We start from the raw sequence: 21,180 nt of genomic DNA on the forward strand, positions 1-21,180 counted from the left end.
AGTTTAACCAGTCTTATCTCCATTACTCAGTTTTATCTGCAAAGTAAATCTATTGCCTTTATTCTTGAGCACTTTAAGAACACATGTGGAATCTTAGCTACTCAGGAGGCTGAGATCTGAGGATCGTGGTTTGATGCCAGCCCAAACAGGAAAGTCTGTGAGACTCTTATCTCCAGTTAACTACCAGAAAACTGGAAGTGGTACTGCAGCTCAAAAAGGGGCAGAGTGCTAGCCTTGAGCAGAAAATGTTCAGGGAAAGTGCCCAGGCCCTAGGTTCAAGCCTCATGACTGACCAAAGGAAAAAAAAAACATGTGGGTAATTGGGACTACGGTATGTTTAATAGAAACCAAATTCAAAGTTATACTATAGATTTTGTATAACCTTTCAATTACAATAACTTGTTATTGTAAGAGAAAACAATCTATTTAAATGAATGCAGTTATCATGTTTTTACAGTACTGTGAATCCTTTTGTATTAATAAATGGAAGATATAAGTATTGACAATGAAAATTTAAGTTAATACCCAACATTATGCAAACTTTGACCTTCAGTTAAAACACCCTTATGATGATGTATTGGATTGTCTCTTTCTTCTTTGGCTATGGACTTATTAGCTGGAAGTACTGTTTTTTTTTTTTTTTTGTGTGTGTGTGTGTGTTCCTTATTTCAGAGACATACAAGTAAGTGTATTTCCCTTGATGTTCCCATTTGAGGTTATATAAGGTTTACACCGATAAATGTGAGGAGATATATTTAAGAAGCAGAGATATTATTTCTTAGGGAGAGAAAATGCAAGGATAAAGAACATTTTAAAATTACATGCATTGATTGGCAAAATGACCTCTAATGATTAATTCATAGATAAAATTACTTTGTTTAGAAATTCACATCTAATGTTATTTCCATTTGAATGTATTGAAAAGGGAGCAAGAAATGGACACAACATATAGTAAATATTATATATAAAACATACATATAAAGAATATAAATTTGTTATAACATAGTATATATGACATATACTACATAATATATTAAACATATTTACATATAATATAGTTATATATGATATATATTACATAAAATATTAAGCATATTTATATATAATATATGCACATATAATATATATAATTTTTTTTCTCTCTCTGTCCTGATACTGGTCCATGAACTCCAAAGTTTAAGAATTTGTTATATTACAAGAAGAGAGAAAAGAGCAGATGTGATTGTTTCTAAACAGAACAGAATGGTTCATACTTAGGACTCTGAAAAGTCTTCCTGTTCTTTGTGGCCCAACTTAAACTCCCTCATGTCTTCTACACAGTGTAGCATTAATGAGTTTTAAAATTTCACTTTATGTTACTTTTATCTCTTTTTGCAGTCTCCTGACTGCTTTTCCTGTTAGAGTTAGTAGTAGGGTGGAAATAGAGTAGGCATTGTATTAAAGTTTAGTTTCATCAAGCTTTCTGGTCCCAGATTGTACTTGTACAATGAGAATAGAAGTAGGAACTCCTGTTGTTCTAATGAGAATTCAGTTGAAAAGCATAAAGTATCTGGGGTTGAACAGGCATTCAATAAATGCCAGTGTCCTTACCATTTCTGAGTTTCATGTCTAGTTTCTCTTGTACTCTGTGAGTTCCTTTAGGGCAGAAAACATGTTTCATATTCAGAGTGCCTTGAGCATCTTAGTTTTAAATGATTATTTGTTGAATTTAATTTGATGTCCTGCTGTGGAACCTCAGTTTAGCATTGTTATTTCCCATTTCTTTTTTCCCTTTTACCTTGTATTGAGATAAATTTGTTGCTTTCATGAAATTGAGGATTTAATTCAATGGAATGCTTTTTCTAACGACTAACTCCATAGAGTTTGATATAGTAAGGGTCAAATCATTTCCCTGGAAACTTAATTATATTCTATAAAATCTTATTAGCCTGTCTCATAGCATCATAGTCATAGTGGAGTTAGGGTGTGTGGCTGATGGTGAAGTCTCTATCTGTAGAAATCTGACTAAGGGTACAGAATGAATATGGGAAATAAATGGCATAAAGAGACAGCTAATGAAAATGTCTTGCAAATTGTATTATTTGACATTTTCAATCATTAACCTTCCAAAGTATGTTCTAATTTACTGAAATAAACCAAGAATTCAATTTTCTGTGAATTCTCTTTGCTTAATTAGTTATTAGTAGCAGACACTATTCTGTGATGTATTACAACTTGTCACCTTTGTATTTATCCAGTATCTGACTTAAAAATAAATGGGAGCATTCTGATTTAATAATGTGTGTATCTTACAGAGCAGAAATTGATAGTGGAATTTGCCACATCTGCTTTGATTATCTAAATGTTAGTTTTCACCAGGCACTGGTGGCTCCTGCCTGTAATCCTAGCTACTCAGGAGGCTGAGATCTGAGGACTGGTGTTTGAAGTCAGGCTTGGCAAAAGAGTCCATGAGACTCTTATATGTAAAAAAAAAAGTCCATGAGACTCTTACTCAGAAAAAGCTGTGGCTCAAGTAGTAGAGGGCTAGCCTTGAGCACAAAGAGGCTCAGGAACGGAGCCCAGGCCCTTCAAGACTGGCAAAACAAACAAATGAACAAATAAATTAGTTTCTTTCCTTCTTTGAGAGTTCTTCCTTTTTGAAGCTTGCTGGGTGATTTATTCACCATATGCTTTCTAGAGGGAAGTCCCATGCTATTATAAAAAAATATCATACAAGCAAATACCTTTTCAAAAATTTGTTTATTTCCATGATTGGATTGTGAAAGCTTTTTTTTCTTTCCTTTTTTGGATGCCATTCCTGAGGCTTGAATTCAAGGGCCTATGTGCTGATCCTGAACTTCTTTTGCTCAGGGCTAGTGTTCTATCACTTGAGCCACAGCTCTGCTGCTGACTTTTTTCCCTTTGTAGTTTTTTTTTAGATAAGAGTCTCACTAACTTACCTGCACAGACTGGCTTAGAATCGCTATCTCAGCCTCTGAAGTAGCCCTGTAGGAGAGTATTCTTGTTTTTGTTTTTAATATATCCTTATAATGGTTCAAATATGAAGGCTTATTTTTGTTGAATCACTTATTGTTTCTAAAGCCCTTCATGGTTGATGAAAAGGTCATAGGAAATATAAGAGAAAATCAAACATATTAACTGCATGGGGAAGGGTTTTGTTGTTTGTTTTTGTGAGAGATTTGGCTGAAATTGATGGTCATCACTGAAAGAACAGAAAAACTACGTGAGTTTCCTGGAGCTCTTAATTCTGGACCCCAGGATAAGATACTATTAAAGAGTGTTATCTTCCACATTTGAAGGCTTGTTTTTAAATTAAGTCTTCTTTGTTAGAATGAGAACTAAAACAGGTTTCTCATTCATGCAAATAACACGAGTTGCACATTGGACACAGTTTCTAATGCCTTATAATTGTCTCTAATTATTTTATTGAAAGATAATTAACTAGCATTTATTATCTCTGTATTATGGATGGGAGAAACTGAACCTTATTATTGACTCTGTCTGTTAGCCAGCTGGGGATGTGAGAAAAATATGCTGCTACCCTAATGATCTTTTTGTCTTCATTTTCAGTTTCAAAGAACATTTGAATCTCTTAAAAATGTTTCCAACAAATCTGACCTCCAGAAAACCTACCAGAAGCTTGGAAAAGAGCTAGAAAATTTGGATTATTTAGCCTTCAAGCGTCAACAGGTAAGAGTCAGTGCTCTTTGGAGAAGAAGAGTATTCCAGGATTCCTGCTGTCCTGCCTGTGAGAGGTTCAGGCAAGTTTGAGAAGACATAGCTTCTAATGGTTGAGGCAGATATAGTTTATGCTGAGCGGAGCTGGTTCATATGGCTTCCTACGGTGTTCAATGTGGTCCTTGCTTTTAGATGTGTACTTTAGGGGGGTTACACTTCTTTTAAAGAAAACTCCTGCTGGTTTGTGGAGGTCTAACTATCCTTTGACTAACAACACCTTAGCTACTCAAAAAGAACTTCTGTGATGGCTTGGCCAGGTGGCTTTTATATTTGATAGAGGATATCCAAGAAGAAAAATCACGCAAAGACCAAGAAAAATCTTATGCATATATACCACAAAATTAAGGAAAAGAGTTGTAAATCTTCCAACAAATTTAAAAAGAAATTTTTATTTGAAGATCTGTAAAGGTTTGCTGTGGGGCCTTGAAGGGAAATATACTTGGCAAATGTACATCTTTTGCTTCCTTGCATAGGCATTAAGATAAACCCAGAGACAAGAAAAAATTTATATGTTTTGTATTTAGGATTGGTCCTTTTTTTTTTTTTAGGATTGGTCCTTTATACATCTAAGATTCACAATGATTACATTCTGAGAGTTTTGGAGATGGTGTTTGTCAGACCTTGTCATGTTGGGTCTGCTCTAGTTTCTTTGTAGCCACTAGGTGGCAGGATCATCAAGCTTTTGCTTTGGTCCAATGTTTATTATGATCAGAAACAGCCAGTTAGATGCTTAAATCAGGTTGCATGAAATTTGAGTATATGCTCAATGACAGATGATGTCTAGAAAAACAACGACATAGCTGACCCAACTCTGAGACTTTCACTTGAGAGGAAGGCCTGTTAGTGTGGGAAAAGTGTGACTTTCTTGCCATTGTCTAACATGTTTTAGCTTTTTCGGAATGGGAGGTTTTCGAAGTGCTACTTTGTATATGTAGTTGAACTCATTAAGTTAACATGGTGTGGTTTAGAATTATTGGCTGGAGAAAGAGAATCGTGTTCTAACTTGTTACTCTATCACAAATGTTACTTGCATAGTTAACCTTTTGGAAGCCCTGTTTTTCCTAGGAGTTATATTTGTTTTTATAGAATATTCCAGAACACATGAATTTTCTTTACACTCACTTTATATGAAATGGGACACAATATGAATTTGAACTTTGTTTTGAAAAGATGCCTGCTGGCCTGCTGGCACACGTAACAGAGATAGTCATTGTTATTGAGAGTTACTAGAGCAAGTTCCCAGATGCTGCTGTTTAAAATTCACCCTGTGAATCACTGCTTTGGCCTAGGCAATTTTTAGTACAGTGTTTGTTTCCAAGATCATATTTTTACCACCAACGGTTGTTTGAGTTGACAGGTGATAGTCACTGTCCTCTTCTCTTATTCTTCCCTTTTAGCACATTTTTAGAGATTAGATTCTTACATTAGCTGATTGTGAATTTGAAAGAAGGTAACTGCTTCAAGGGCAGAAGTATAGAAGCAGCACTGAGGAAAGACAGGTAAACTACCTATGCATGAGGAAAAGATGGGCATATGAAGTGCAATATACAAGTGATTACAAATTAGTGAAATTGTAATTTATTAAATCAGCAATTATATGCCACGTAATATGACTAAAATTTATGAATTCCATCATTAAATCCTTATAACACTATTATGGCACTATTTCAGAGATGAGAAAACAATTAAGAGAGTTAGTACTTCTCCTAAGGTCATTGTGCATGGAACTGGATATCAAATTTAAATCAGTTTGACTCCAAACCTGGAGTGTTGTGTTTTCTGGTCTGGCAGAGTTCAACGAGAATTTGTCTCTGGCCTTCCATTGTATTCCTTTATAAAGCTCCAGAAATTGAGCACATGTTTTCCTCTTGGAAAAGAGTTGGTGTACTGTAAAATCGCTAAGTCAGCAAAAAGCTACCTTGTGATAAAGCCAGGATACTTTGTTCCAGAGAATTAGTCATAGTTTATTCCCTGGCCAACTGCATTGTATTTTTCACTCTTCATGTGGCAAAATGTAAGCTGTATAGGGAAAAGTCTTGTCTGTCACTTGCACTTTCAGTGCATGCTGTACCCTCTTCGGTTTCACGATATCTGGCCCATGGCGAATGCTTAATAAATATTATTGGGGGATGTTGTTGCTGTAACTACAGACACATACCAGAAATTTTGGCCTCAGATTATAGATAATCAAAATTATTGTGTTTGGCTTTACTTTTAAAATTCAGAAGATCCTTAGCCCTTAGCTTCCCATATGCCAAAGGCTAACAGAACTGTGTATCATTTCAGTTTTTGCTAATATATTTCATTCTATCCACTTCTTTAAACAGAAAGCCAATGCGGTAAGTTATGGATGCATAGTGAATCATTTTCTTGGATCCATCCATTCTATCTTATTTTTTTATCATTTCTTATGATATTTTGAATACCATTTCCTGAGAGATTTATTTCCTGGTACCGAATAGACCCTTAGCATACTTTGCTCCATTTTTTAATTGAATATTTTTAATATTTTTTTATTGTAAAAAAACTGTACAGAGGGGTTACAGTTTCATCAGCAAAGTAATGAGTACATTTCCTATCCAGCATTGTTACCTCCTCCTTTGTTTTTCCCCTACCATCCCTTCCCTCCCACCTCCACAACTACATTCCCCCTCTTGCCCTCCTCTCCGCTTAAATTGTGAAGTTTATTTTTCAACATAGTGTCTTGTACATCCTATTGTTACAATGGGTCAACCAGTATCCCTATTTTGTTTTTCCCCTTCCCCTCCCCAAGCTAGAGAAGTGTATGTACAAGATGCAGGGCATCAACATCAAATACAGTGAAAACAGGGATTATACAGTGGGGGAGGAACATACAAAGAAACAAAAAAAAATCACATGGAACAATAGCAAGAAAGAAAAAAAAACACTTGTGTCCCCATCTTGGCATTCATTTCACTTAATATCATCTTATCTGGTCATATGTACATAGCTTTTGATCTTTTCTGCTTGTCCCAGACATATACTGGTTATTTTTGCTCCATTATCCCCCAGCCCCCTCTCTCCTCTATCTCTCTGCCAGTCTTGGGGCTTGAACTCAGGGCCTGGATACAGATCAAGACTAGCACTCTACCACTTGAGCCACAGGGCCACTTCCAGATTTTTCTGTTTATGTGGTACTGAGGAATTGAACCCAGGGCCTCATGTATGCTAGGCAAGCTCTCTACTATGAAACTCCATTCCCAGCCCCATTCCCTTCTCTGTTTTTGAAAAAAAGTTTTTGAACTTTCTCTCCTACATTATTTCAGCTATTCCTGGGTCAAGGAAGAAACATTTCAGTTTTTTTTTTTTTTAACATACAAAAGGACTAAAGTTGCAAATAGTTTTGGTTGGGAAAGGTGAGCAAAGGGGTGTTGATAGATGAAGCAGTTAGAAGACAAAGGTGAATCAGCCTGAAAGAAACAAATGACAGAGCAGCATTAACTCAAAGAGACTCATTCTGTTTTCACTAGCTAGAGATATTATCTTTGGAGTTTATCTGTTTGGACTAGTAGGTATTTATCCCCCCCATTAGTGCTACATATGGATGGTAATAGCAATCTCCAGTTATTACATAGATCCCAGACTACCGTTAATTTGAGAGGCTATAAATCAAGGGATTTTTCTCGGGGCTTTGGGTTTATGGAATAAAATATAATCTGGACTCTAATTGAATTTCTTCTTCTCTCCTACTCTTAATACTTAGAATAACATGATAAAAGACACACCACTTCCAATGGCTTCCAAAATTCTTTGTTGTAAATTAAAGTTGACGTTATTGAGCGAAACATTATCTAGACAGAAGCACATTTACATGTTGCTGTGAAAAAAAAAGGGAACTTAAAATATTAACCTCATTTAGGGGTACCATCTGATAGGCGGGAACAGGTGACTTCGCTTAGGTGGGTAGAGGTAAAAAATGGCGGCTGAGACAAAGGGCAACATGGTGGGGGAAAATGACACAGCACAAAAAGGCCTCTCCTATCAGGCCATACTGGCTCCAGAATTCAGCACATGCTCCCGAGAGCGGGGGCAAGGCAGAAGGTGGGAGCATCCTTCCATTTGTGAGCTCTTGCTCCGTGTTCCTCCAGCAACGCAGAGGATCACATCAAGAGCAGACTTCTGAGCTTGTGCTTGGAGGCGAGGTGGGGGGGTGGTGGCGGTGTGTGTGGGGGTCTATCCGAAAGTCCACGATGGTACATGGCCATGGCTGAGCTAGTCAGACCAAAGATAAACTCCCACAGAGGGAGAGCAAGGGGACCAAAATACCTTATGCACTCAAGCAAAGGAATGAAGGATTCCCAGCTCTGGAGAAGAGAAATGAATAAAACTGTTGCACTTAGATAAAATTGTTCTAGCTGCTTAAAAAAAGAGGAAAATTGAAAGACTGTACTAAAGATGGATGTTCTAGTTAGAACATAGCGCATAGCTCGCGTTCTTGTCTCGCTGATTGAGATACGTTCGTCTTGCCTTCTGACTTTATATCAGAACACACAGTCCTTTTCTATTCACTTATTTAACTACTAATTATTCTTTAAAGCCAAGCCAGAGTCTCACGTTCATCGATACTTTACTCAATGACCCCTGGTCATTCTATAAACTGTTCTTTGCCATGTCTTACCTTTTATTTATGTCATACAAGTTAGCGTCTGATTATCTACTCACTGTGGATTCATGTAGCACAACGGTTAGTTAGTCAAACCTAATTAGACTGTATTGTGTTGACACCTGACATTCTACTTTTAAAACAGTAAAAAAAACCCTACATTACAGATTCTTAAAAAAAGGATTATATAAGCATATTAGGATTATATAAGTATAAAGGATTATATAAGGCATATAAAGGCTCTAAAGCACTAATGTGTGTAGTGTTAGTGGCTATTATATTGTTATTGTGTGTTATTCCCAGATTCCTTTTTCCTAAATTTGTAATTCCATAAAGATATTTTCTCTTATATATATAATTTTGTCATATCACCTAACATTTTGGATTTAACATCCACTTAACAGGGAGACCATGTGCCATTTGTCTGTTTGCACTTGGCTTACCTCGCTCAACATGCTTTCTTCTAGCTCCATCCATTTCCCTGCAAATGCCATTATTTTGTCATTTCTAATGGCTGCATAATATTCCATTGTGTATAGATACCACAATTTTTGGATCCATTCATCTGTGGTGGGACATCTGGGTTGTTTCTATATCCTGGCTATTGTGAACAGTGCTGCAATAAACATAGAAGTGCATGTGTCCTTGTATACTGGTTCCTGTTGTTCAGGATAGATGCCTAGAAGTGGTATGACTGGGTCATAAGGAAGGTCAATATTTAGCTTTCTGAGGACCCTCTAGACTGCTTTCCAAAGTGGTTGTATAAGTGTACATTCCCACCAGCAGTGTAATAGGGTTCCTCTTTCTCCGCATCCCCTCCAGCATTTATTATTGGCTGACTTTAGGATGTGGGACATTCTGATTGGGGTAAGGTGGTATCTCAGGGTTGTCTTTATTTGCATTTCCTTCACAACCAGGGATGGTGAACTTTTCCTCATGTGTTTCTTTGCCATTTTTTTTTTATCTCTTCTTCTGAGAAGTCTCTCTTCAGTTCCCTTGCCCATTTAGTAATTGGTTTGTTAGGTTTGGGAGGGATTAGTTTCTTGAGTTCCCTGTATATACTGGATATTAACCCCTTGTCTGATATACTGCTGGTGTCTTTCTTTTTTTTTTTTTTGGGTCTGGTCGTGGGGCCTGAACTCTGGGCCTGGGCACTGTCCCTCAGCTCTTCAGCTCAAGGCTAGCGCTCTACCACTTGAGCCACAGCGCCACTTCCGGCTTTTTTTCTTTTTGCTTATGTGGTGCTGGGGAATCGAACCCAGGGCCTCATGCATGCAAGGCAAGCGCTCTACCACTGAGCCACCTTCCCAGCCCCCACTGCTGGTGTCTTTCTAGCTTTGTTGCTATAGCTTTAGCTGTGCAGAAACTTTTTATTTTAAGGTAATCCCATTTGTCGAGTCTCCAATTTGTTGTGAGCCTGGGACTTAGTTCAGGAAGTTCCTGGCTGTGCCTATAAGTTCCAGTGTCTCTCTTACTCTGTCCTGCAGTAGTTTCAGAAATTCAGGTTTGGAGTTAAGGTCTTTAATCCATTTTGAGTTGATGTTAATGCATGGCGATAGGATGGGGTCCACGTTAGTTTTCTGCATGTGGCCGCCCAGTTTTCCCAACACCAGTGGTTGAAGAGGCTGTGTTTCTTCCACTGTATGTCTTTGGCTCCTTTGTCAAATATCAGCTGACTGTAGGTGTGTGGTTTTATTTCTGGGTCTTCTATTCTATTCCATTGGTCTTTGGGTCTGTTTTTGTGCCAGTACCATGCTGTCTTTGTTATTATAGCTCTGTAGTAGAGTTTGAAGTTCGGCATGGATAGCCCTCCCATATTGTCTTTATCCCTTAGAATTGTTTTGGCTATTCTAGGTCTTTTGTTGTTCCATATGAATTTTTGGACTGTTTTCTGTATTTCAGTGATGTGCATCATTGGGATTTTAATAGGTATTGCATTGAATTTGTATGTTAATTTTGGTAGTATTATCATCTTTACTATATTAAGTCGGCCTATCCAAGAGCATGGGAGGTCTTGCCATTTCCTAGTGTCTTCTGCAATTTCTTTCTTTAACTTTTTATAGTTTTCATTAAATAGTTCTTTTACATCTTTGGTTAGGTTAATTCCTAAATATTTTATTTTTTGTGAGGTTATAGTGAATGGGGTTGCTCCCTTTACTCCCTCTCTTCCTGTACATTGTCAGTGTACAGGAAGGCAACTGATTTTTGTGGGTTTATTTTGTATCCTGCTACTTTGCCCAAGAGATTTCTACGGGTTTGGGGATGGAGTTTTTGGGATCATGAAGGTATAGTATCATGTAATCTGCAAAAAGGGATAGTTTAACTTCTTCTTTCCCTATGCGGATCCCTTTAATAAGTCTTTTTCTTGCCTTATTGCCCTGGCTAAAGGTTCCAGGACTATATTAAAGAATAGTGGAGACAGTGGGCATCCTTGCCTTGTTCCTGATTTTAGGAGAATTGGTTGAAGTTTTTTCCCATTAAGTATAATATTGGCTATTGGTCTGTTGTATATAGCTTTTATTGTTTTATAGGGGTGAGGGGAGGTCTCCGTGAAGATTCTGAGCACTGGGGTTTGTCTCTGCGCTCTTTGGATCAGCACCAGTACCTTGCAGGTCTTCTGCTCTGGTGTTCTGTGGGTGACCCGTGTAGCTCTGGGGTTCCCATCGTGGGGCCGAGTGGGTTTGGCAGGATGGAGCCCCTCTTCTCAGAGAGTAAGGGGTGAGGGTGGGATCTTTGTGCAGGCTCCTGGCTCAGAAGTTTCTCTGGTGATCAGCAGGTCCAATGCTGGTTTGGCTTTTTCTTAATAGCCATCCTAACAGTTGTGAAAAACAAGAGACAACATGTTGTTGATGATATGAGAAAGAGAACCCTTTCACAATGTTGATAATGTAAATGGATACAGTAGTAAGAAAAAAAATACGATGATTCCTCATAAAAACTAGTAATAGGATTATCATGTGATCCAGCAACTCCACTTCTGGGTACATAACCAAAGGCAATGAAATCAGTGTCTTGAACAGATAACTACACTCCCACGTTAATTGTAACACTATTCACAATGGGCAAGACATGGAAACAATGTAAGTATCCAAAACAGAAGAATGGATGAAGAAAATGTAACATATGTACAGAATAAAGTTATTCATCCTTAGAAAAGAATGCTTTTTTTCATTCCAACTATGTGGAACATCAGTTGTTATAATGCAGAGGAGTCTTGAGTACACGATGTTAAAGGAAATAAACCAGACTGAGAAAGAAAAATATTATTTTATCACTTATATGTAGAATTAAAAAAGCCAAATTCACTGAAACAGAGAGTAGAAGGGTCCAATGATAGGGAAAAGAGGAGATGTTAGTCAAAAGGTACAAACTTTCAGTTATGAGTAAGTTCTTATAGTCTAATGTATGGTTTACATGGGGATGGATATGGTAATTTGATAATATTAATCACCATATGCTTATATGGTATATATTATATAATAAATATTTTGTGTATATGTGTATTTCAACTCAGAATGTCCAATACCTTGAATAGAGTACATCTTTGTTAATTAAATGTTTTAAAGCTAAAAAGAAAAAAAATTCAGATGGATAAGGACTAATCACATTGAAAAATAATTCTTGGCTTACCACAGAATTCAAGAACTCTGAGGGCATAAGACTTCATACAATTTGGCTTGTTGCATTAGAGCATATAGAGAAGAGGAAATTGATAAGTTCCAGGAGTAATCCCCACCCTTGTAAGGACTTACAGAAAGAAATTTGTCTTTTGTAATAGGATAAGGAAGAATGCAGCAATATTGTCCTGGAACTGTTTGTCCATGAGGACCAAGATAACTTCCCACTGGGATCTGCATTCAAATAGAAGACTTTTTTTTTTTTGGTCAGTCGTGAGGCCTGAACTCTGGGCTTGGGCATTGTACCTGAGCTCTTCAGCTCAAGGCTAGAGCTCTACTACCTGAGCCACAGCTCCACTTCTGGCTTTTTCTGCTTATGTGGTACTGAGGAATCAAACCCAGGGCCTCATACATGCAAGGCAAGCACTCTACCACTGAGCCACATTCCCAGACCATTACTTAAGACTTTTAAAAATAAGAGACATATGAAATTGTGTAGGTTTAGTCCAAGGAAGACTGAAATTGGAACTTGGCCAAACTGGAGCAAGAGGGAGGTCCTAAGCTGCTTCTAGAACAATGGTTCTATAAGCAATAGATTCACATCAGTGACTTTGGGTTAGATGAAATAAAATAATTGCTCAGTTGGGAGAAGATCCTTCCCTTTCTTGTTCTGTAATTATTTCAGGCTTCTTGAAAGAGTTCAGATTGAACAAGTCCTTTTAGTGCTAGTGAGCTAAAGATTGTTACATTAAAATATTTGTGTCTGTTTTAGATGGTGTTCTGTTTCTTATGTACCCACTCAAGTAAAATGATTATTTATGAAACTTATGAATGTGTTTCTGAAGATTTCAAAACATTCTTGACATTATTTAAAATTTATTGTAAGGTATTAAAGTTAGATTATTAAGCAGGGTGATACACCATAGTTCATACCAATTCAAACATGTTTTATTCTACCCACCACATACACAATTCTATTTTTATGCAATTGTACATGGTTGTTTGCCACCCCCCAAATATAGTGTTATCTTTATTTTTAGTTTTCTGATATTGAGAGAAAATTCAGATATATCCTTCAAGGTTATTCTGAATCGGTAGCAAATTCTGAATTAATATGTTCTTAATTTCTAGTTTATAGCAATAGCCATCCAAGCATTTTCACTACTTCATAAATGGTGGATCTTTATAGGTTGATAGCTTTTCCTACAATTAAAGGTTGAGGAAAAAATTATATGGAATTTTTTTTATTGTCAAACTGAAGTACAGAAGTGTTTCAGTTCCATAAGTAATGAGTACATTTCTTGTCAACTTGTTACCCCTTCCCTCAATTTTCTCCTACTTTCCCTCCCCCCCACCAGACTGTACAGATCGTTTCCAACATATTGTCTTGTGTATATATATATCACTGTTGCATTGGTTCCCCCCTTGTCCTTTGTCTCCCCATTCTGTTGTTCCTCTTCTTTTCCCTATTTCAAATAAATATATATATACAATACATATATATCAAATACATATATATATCAAATACATATATATATGTCATATATATATATGTATTTGATATACCATGGGGGGGGGAAGAGCATACAAAAGAAACAAAAAAATCACATCGTACATTAAAAACAACAACAAAGAAAAACCTCTTGTGTCCATGTTTTGGAGTTCATTTCACTTCACATTATCTTCTGTAGTCATATGTACATAGTTATTGAGCTATTCTGCTCATCTGCTAAGACTATCCTAGATGTATACTAATTATTGCAAATAAAGGAAACCATGGGACCTATGTTTCTTTGGGTCTGGTTTAATTCACTTAATATAGTTTTTTTTTCCAAGTCTTTCCATTTCCTTACAAATGGGTCAGTGTCATTCTTTCTGATAGAAGCATAGAATTCCATTGTGTGTATGTGTGTGTGTGTGTGTGTGTGTGTGTGTATCACATTTTCTTGATTATTCATCTAATGAGGGGCATCTGGGTTGGTTCCATGTCTTAGAATAATGCTGTGATAAACATGGTTGTGCTGCTAGCTTTAGTATGGTCTTGTTTGTGGTCATTTGTGTAAATGCCCAAGAGTGAAATTATTGCATCATAGGGGATTTCTATGTGTAGTCTTTTGAGGAACTCTCATACTGCTTTCCAGAGTGGTTGAACAAGTTTATAATCCTACCAACAGTGCAGTTGCATTCCCTTTTGACCACATCTCCTCCAGCATTTATATTAATTTCTTGATTATAGCCATTTTAACTGGGGTGAGGTGGAATCTCAGTTGTTTTTTTTTTTTGTTGGTCACTGAGCTTGACCTGTGGGCCTGCGTGCTGTCCCTGAGCTCTTTAGCTCAAGGGTAGTGCTCTACCATTTGAGCTACAGCGCCACTTCTAGTTTTCCAGTGGTCAGTTGAAGATAAGAGTCTCATAGACTTTCTTGCCCAAGGCTGTCTTTGAACCAGAATCCTCAGATCTCAGCCTCTTGAGTAGCTAGGATTAAAGGCATGAGCCACTGGTGCTTGGCTCAATGTTGTTTTGATTTGCATTTCTTTTATGGCCAGAGAAGTTGAGTATTTCTTCCTGTGTCTATTTGCCATTCTTATTTCCTCTTCAGAAAAATCTCTCTCTATGTCTTTAGTCTACTTATTAATGGGGTAGTTGTTTCTTTGAGGACTTGTTTTGGGAGATTTAATTTTTTTTGAGTCCTAACTATATTTTAGATTTGAGGCCCTTGTCTGTTGTATGGCTAGTGAAGATCTTCTCCCAATCCGTGGGCTTTCTATTGATCTTGCTAGCTATCTCCTTTGCCATGCAGAAGCTCTGCAGTTTCATGCAACCCCATTTGTCCAACCTTTCTTTGATTTGTTGTGTTTATGGTTCTTTATTAAGAAAATTTCAGCCTGTACCAAGGAGCCCTAGAGTTTCTCCTATTCCTTCCTGTAATATTTTTCAGAGTGTCTGTTTTTACTTTGAGGTCTTTGATCCATTTGGAGTTGATTCTGGTGGAGGGTGATATATAAGGATCTAGATTTAGCTTTCTGCAGGTGTTTAACCAATTTTGCCAGCACCATTTACTAAAGAGGCTGTATTTCTTTGAGCCTATTTTTTTTTTTTTTGGCTCTCTGGTCTGAAGCTTTATTTCTGGGTCTTCAGTTCTATATAGATTTTTATGTAAGAACCATGTCCTTTAATAATGAATGCTCAAAATGATGTATATTACAAATTTGTTCTCCTAAAATTTGATTTCCACTTTGAACAGTTAATGATCATGACAAGTAGATTTTTTCTATTAGATTACTGAAGTAAAAACATTATTGTGACATATTTTAAGTAGAAGATTTGCTATTCCGTTTCCATCTGTTGTCTTTGGAGTTCAGTTTTTTGTTGGCACTTAGGTGGAAACTGTTGAATCAAGCACATACCAGCTGATTTTCATGTGCCAGAAAAGATTTATTAATTTTACAAGGTTGTTTCTTGTAGGATAGTTTGTCTTGTGGGCAGTTTATAGCTCTTTTATAGTGGAGAATGGTTATTGAAATAGTTAATGCTTTGTTATGTGTTGTTTTAAATTTTATAATGGTGAAAGGATTTTTCAGAGGGTGTAGAAAGCTTCAGTGTTAAGGTAGAGTTTATTTGTGCAAATCTTATATTGACGCACCTAAGTCCATAAGATTGTCAATAAAAGTTGATATTGAGAAATGGTAAGACAGTACTAAAAATTTACTCTGAAAAGCCTTTTCTAATCTGTCTCATGAAATTCATCCCACCAGGACCCTAGGCTGCTCTAGTTTACCACTTGTCATATCATCACACTATGGACCAAGCCTCAAGGCTTTGAACTCTTGGAGAAAAACCATACCCAGACCATAGCACCAACTTTATAATATCCTATATGATGAAATTTATAATTGTTTATTTTTCAAGATTGGTAGGGGGAAAACAAAGGAGGAACAATGCTCAATAGGAAATGTACTCATTACCTTGCTCATGTAACGGTAACCCCTCTGTACAGCATTTTTACAATAAAAATATACAAAAATGGTTGAGGTAGTACATCTATAATACACATATACAATATATGTATATAATACACAACATTTTCTTTAGTCATCAGCCAATGAATTTTTAGGTTGTTTTCATGTCTTGTCTCTTGTGTACCATTGCTCACAGTGATGAAGGCAGAAATGTAGTTACCTCTTCAAGAACTGATTTCATTCCCTTTGGATAGTTGCTCAGAAGTAGAATTGTGAGATCCTGTGGTAGTTATCTTTATTTTTTTGAAGAAATTCTCTATTGTTTTTTATAACATCTACAATGATTTTATATTCCTACTAATGATATATAATAGTTTTCTTTTTCTGTTCATCCTTACCAGCATTTGTTATCTTCTTAATTTTTTGTAATAGACATTCCATTCCAAATGGTGTGAAGGGGTGTTTCATTGTGTTTGTGATTTGCATTTCTCTGATGATTAGTGATAGTAATAACCTTTTCCTATACCTGTTGACTAATCCTAAGTCTTTCTTGAGAATATGTTCTTCAGGTCCCTTGCTCATTTTTTTTCCTCCTTCCCCGTTCTCTTTCTTCTTCTCTCCTTTTCCTCCTCCTTTTGTGATACTGAGGTTTTAATTCTGAGTCTCCATCATTTAAGTCACATCTCCAGCCTTCCTTTGTTCATGATGGGGCAGATTATTTTGCTACTTTGCTGTTGAGCTGTGTGAGTTCCTTATGTATTTTGGATATTAACACCTTATCAGATATACAGTATGCAAACATTTTTCTAAGTTCATGTGTTGCATATATTACTTCACATAAAGGTTTTTTTTTGGTTATATTCCCATATATGCAGATGATATACTTTAATCAAAGCCACCTCCTCTGCTACTTTTTCATATTCCCCTCCTCACTTTCTACACAATTTTATTACTGATCCAATCTCCTTATTTATTATTTGTTTGTTCAGACTTTCTATTCCTGTATGATTCAGTCTTAGAAGATTATATCTGCCTAGAAACTTGTTTCTTCCAGATTATTTGATTTACTGGAATATAATAAAGCTGATCAAAATGGTCTCTGATGACTAATTATTTTGTCTGTCTTTTCATTTTTGATTTTATTTGAGCATTATTTTTTTCTTAGTTCATTACTGAGGGCTTATCACTTTTGTTTATTTTTTTATTGTAATTTGCTTTGAAGCTGATTTTTCATCTAAAACAACAGGATTTTGTATATACTATGTTTTTATAGATTACATATTTTAGCAGCTGTAGAAACTGTCCTTTTCATTTTGCTTTGCCATGGTGAAAGTAAACAGATCAAATGTGAGAACAGCTAAGCCTATGGTTCAGTGAGCTGAAGAAGAGTAAGTCATAATATTCAGTGTACATATGTGAAAATAGAACTAGATAAATTGATGGGATGAGTGAGGCTGGAGACATGAAAGAGGATGATAAAAGGGGTAACATAGATCAAGACAAATTGTACTTTCAAATGGACATGTTGAATTGAAGCCCCTTTGTACAGCTATGTAAGGGAAATTCTGATAACAACAACAACAATAAAAGACTTTGGAGTGTCCACTGTGTCTCAGCCAAAATGACCATAAGAGCACAATTCAGTAGTGTTTGTTCCAGAAATTCAACCTCATATTTACTCCCCAACTAGTGAAAATTATAATCTCAGCCATATTCAGTTTAAATTTGTGTGTTCTGGCTGTATGTGTATAACCAGAAAACTTCACAACGATTATTGCAGTGTCTTTGTCAGGTAAAAATATTATTGCTATTACGATGGCCTTTTGGATGAACACTAATGCCAGGAAGAAGGCCAAATGCTACTGGGCTAAAATTCAAAGGAAGCATTGAGGCTGCTAACATGAGTTCAACAGTTCTGACAGCAGTGCCTACTGTAGATGTTAACCTTTTTGTTAGGGACTGGATGGATGCCTTCAAGCCAATTTAATCTGTAATGAGAACTTTTCTTTGTTCTTTTAGTTTTTTAAATGAATATTCACTTTTGCCCTCTAAAATATCAGATGTGGACAGTTGCAACTTTTGCTATTTTGGGCCAAACGAACTAGCTTTTATATTTTTATTTTATATCTCATACTCTAAAGGCAATAGCAGTAGAACACTTTTGATGAAATGCAGATAGGTGAGGGGAAATGTCACAAATGACATCATTGCAGCTTTGTTCTGCTTAGTGGTGCTCTGTGTATGCATAGCTTTACTTTCATTCTGGTTTCAAATGACAAAGATACAAATTAATGTAATCAATATTTTTCAGAGTCAATTTACATTTTAGATAAGCTATCTTAGCATTTTTATAATGTAAATAGCCTTTCTCTCTTTTATGGTCAAATGATGCAAATTTATTGAGCAGATAAAGTTGTATTAAGCTTATTTTTTTTTTTTTTTGTCAGTTGTGGGGCTTGAATTCTGGGCTTGGGCGCTGTCCGTGTGCTCTTCAGCTCAAGGCCAGCATTCTACCACTTGAGCTACAGTGCCACTTCCGATTTTCTAGTGGTTTATTGGAGATAAGAGTCTCATGGACTTTCCTGCCCCAGCTGGCTTTGAACCATGATCCTCAGATCTCAGCCTCCTGAGTAGCTAGGATTATAGGCGTGAGCCACCAGTCCCCGGCTTAAGCTTAATATTTTTAGTGTGATTTATAGAATGTGAGTAAGATGCCAAAATATCAACATTAAGACACATGCATTTCTCTTTTTACCTTATTTTTATGAATCCATTAATTTTTAATATTGAGGCATAGAATGTTAATACACACAAATATTCTCTATATAAATGCTACTCATATTATTGTAGCATCTGGTAGCATCACAGCTCAGTATTTATCACCTAATTCATTACAAAACCTTTGTTCCAAAAGAGCTGTATGAGCCTATTAGATATATACACAATTAAGTAGGTAATGATCTGTGGCTCATCTATACAGCTTCAACAGCTGACTTATGGCTGATTTTCCAAGTGTGGTGTTGATTGTTGATAGGAGCTACTTAGATTATAGGATGAAACTGTTCAGATTATTTTCAGAGTTTTGTAGGTATTGTCAAGTTTGTTATATATTTATTTTAACCGTACTTTTTTCTAAATAAAAATAATTGTGGTACTATGGTCTTTCCTTATCTGCCATTTTATTCCCAAAGTTTTAGGGAACCACAGTTAACCACAGTCTGAAAACATTAATGGAAAATTCCAGAAATAAGTTATATATTTTAAATTGTATGATATTCTAAGTAGCATGAGAAAATCTTGCACTGTCGCATTGTGTTTTTGCCTGGGATGTGAATTATCCCTTTGTGGGTACAACATATATACTTCAAATACTCACTGTACTGGCCTGTTAGTAACTCAGTAGCTCTCTAGGTTATCATATTAACTGTGACAGCATTATAGTGTTTGTGTTTAGTAAAGCTTGTTTTACTTAATAATGGCCTCCAAAACACAAAAGTAGTGATACCAGCAATTTACATATGTCAAAAAGAAGTGTGTAAAGTACTTCCTTCTAAGTGGAAAGGTGAAACTTCTTTTTTATTGTAAAGATGATGTACAGAGGGGTTAAAGTTAAATAAGTAAGGAAATGAGTTCAATTCTTATTGAACATTGTTACTCCTCCCTCGTTTTCTCCCACTTTCCCTTCCTTCCCAGTCCCCTCTCCCCCAAATTCTAAAGTTCATTTCCAACATAGTGTCTAGTGAGTATTGCTGTTGCATTGGTTCACCCTTTGTTCTTTGTCCCACCATTTCTGTGATTCCTTTTCCTATATCCAAATCAGATTAACTTATATACAGGACAAAGGGTATTGAAATAAAAAACAGTGACAACAGGGGATAAACCGAAGGGGGGGAAAAACAAAACAAAAAAGAAATAAGTTCCCAAAAATTCCCCACAAAAAACAAACCTCTTGTTTCCATATCTTGGAGTTCATTTCGATCATCACCATTTTATATGGTCATATGTACATAGCTATTGAGCTATTGTGATCCTCTGCTACAACTATCTTAGACATATATAATTATTACCAATGAGGGAAACCATGGAGCCTATGTTTCTTTGGGTCTGGCTTACTTCACTTACTATGATTTTTTTCTGAGTCTTTCCATTTCCTTATGAATGGGGTGATGTCATAGAATTCCTTTGTGTATATAAACCACATTTCTTGATCCATCCATCTACCGAGGGACATCTGGATTTATTTTGTGTCTTAGCTATAGTAAATAATGCTGCAGTGAACATAGTTGTTCTGGTGGCTTTTGTATGGCCTTGTTTGTGGTCATTTGGGTAAATGCCCAGGAATGGGATTGTTGTATCACAGGGGAGCTCTATGTTTATTCTTTTGAGGAACCTCCATACTGCTTTCCAGAGTAGTTGAACAAGTTTACATCCCCATCAACAATGTAGTAGTTTTCCCTTTTGGCCACATCCTTGCCATATGCTGGTCTTTTTCTACTCTTATTTCCCTGGCATAAGAGACATAGAGAACCTTATGCCCTTGAAGTTTGAGGTATACCCTGTGAATTCTATGTCCAAATTGGGCCTCTGAAAGCAGCCATCTAAGAGTTGTTATTACACTTTCTACTAATTTGTCAGATCAGAATGTTCTTTTATTGAGATAGTGTGCCTTTTGGATGCGTGCAGTCTATAGCTGAGGGGCTAAAGTTTAGGAGGCCAGTGAAGACTCAAGGTAGATTCAGATGGGTGTGTAGATAGCTCTTTTCCAACTGCCCCTGCCCCTGTGTTGACAGATTCTTGGAGCCTTCTTTTTTTTTTAAATAAATTTTTTATTGTGAAAATACTGTACAGAGGGGTTACAGTTCCACAAGCAAGGTAATGAGTACATTTCTTATAAGCATTGTTGTCTCCTCATTTGTTTTTCTCTTTCCACTTCCACAATTACACTCCTTCCCCTTCACCTCCCACCCCCCATCCTAAATAGTAAAGTTGATTGTTCAACAGTGTCTTGTATATCTCATTGTTACAATGGGTCAACCTGTATCTATCCCTGTTTAAACATTTTGTTTTTTCCCTTCCCATCCCCAACTTATAGATGATGTTAAGTGAAATGAACTCCAAGATAGGGACACAAGTGGTTTTTTTCTTGCTTGCTATCATTTCTAACGTATTTATAAGGTACTATGTGATTTTTTTGTTGCTTTGTATGTTCCTTCCCCATGGTATAACCCCTGTTTTCACTGTA

General features: G+C 36.4%; 1 protein-coding gene across 2 annotated transcripts in view; it reads left to right on the forward strand.

The window, feature by feature from the left end:
- The window catches only part of Ctnna3 (catenin alpha 3), a 1,374,363-nt gene that overhangs the window by 114,745 nt on the left and 1,238,438 nt on the right, over nucleotides 1–21,180 (forward strand). For both annotated transcript variants that reach the window (XM_070021006.1, XM_070021007.1), the window contains one exon: nucleotides 3,571–3,690. In XM_070021006.1, coding sequence (XP_069877107.1) covers nucleotides 3,571–3,690 — 120 coding nt within the window. The remainder of the gene's footprint in view (nucleotides 1–3,570; nucleotides 3,691–21,180) is intronic.

The sequence above is a fragment of the Dipodomys merriami genome, unplaced genomic scaffold, assembly GCF_024711535.1.
Source record: "Dipodomys merriami isolate MVZ:Mamm:240054 unplaced genomic scaffold, mDipMer1.0.p SCAF_14, whole genome shotgun sequence".
NCBI classification, from domain to species: domain Eukaryota; kingdom Metazoa; phylum Chordata; class Mammalia; order Rodentia; family Heteromyidae; genus Dipodomys; species Dipodomys merriami.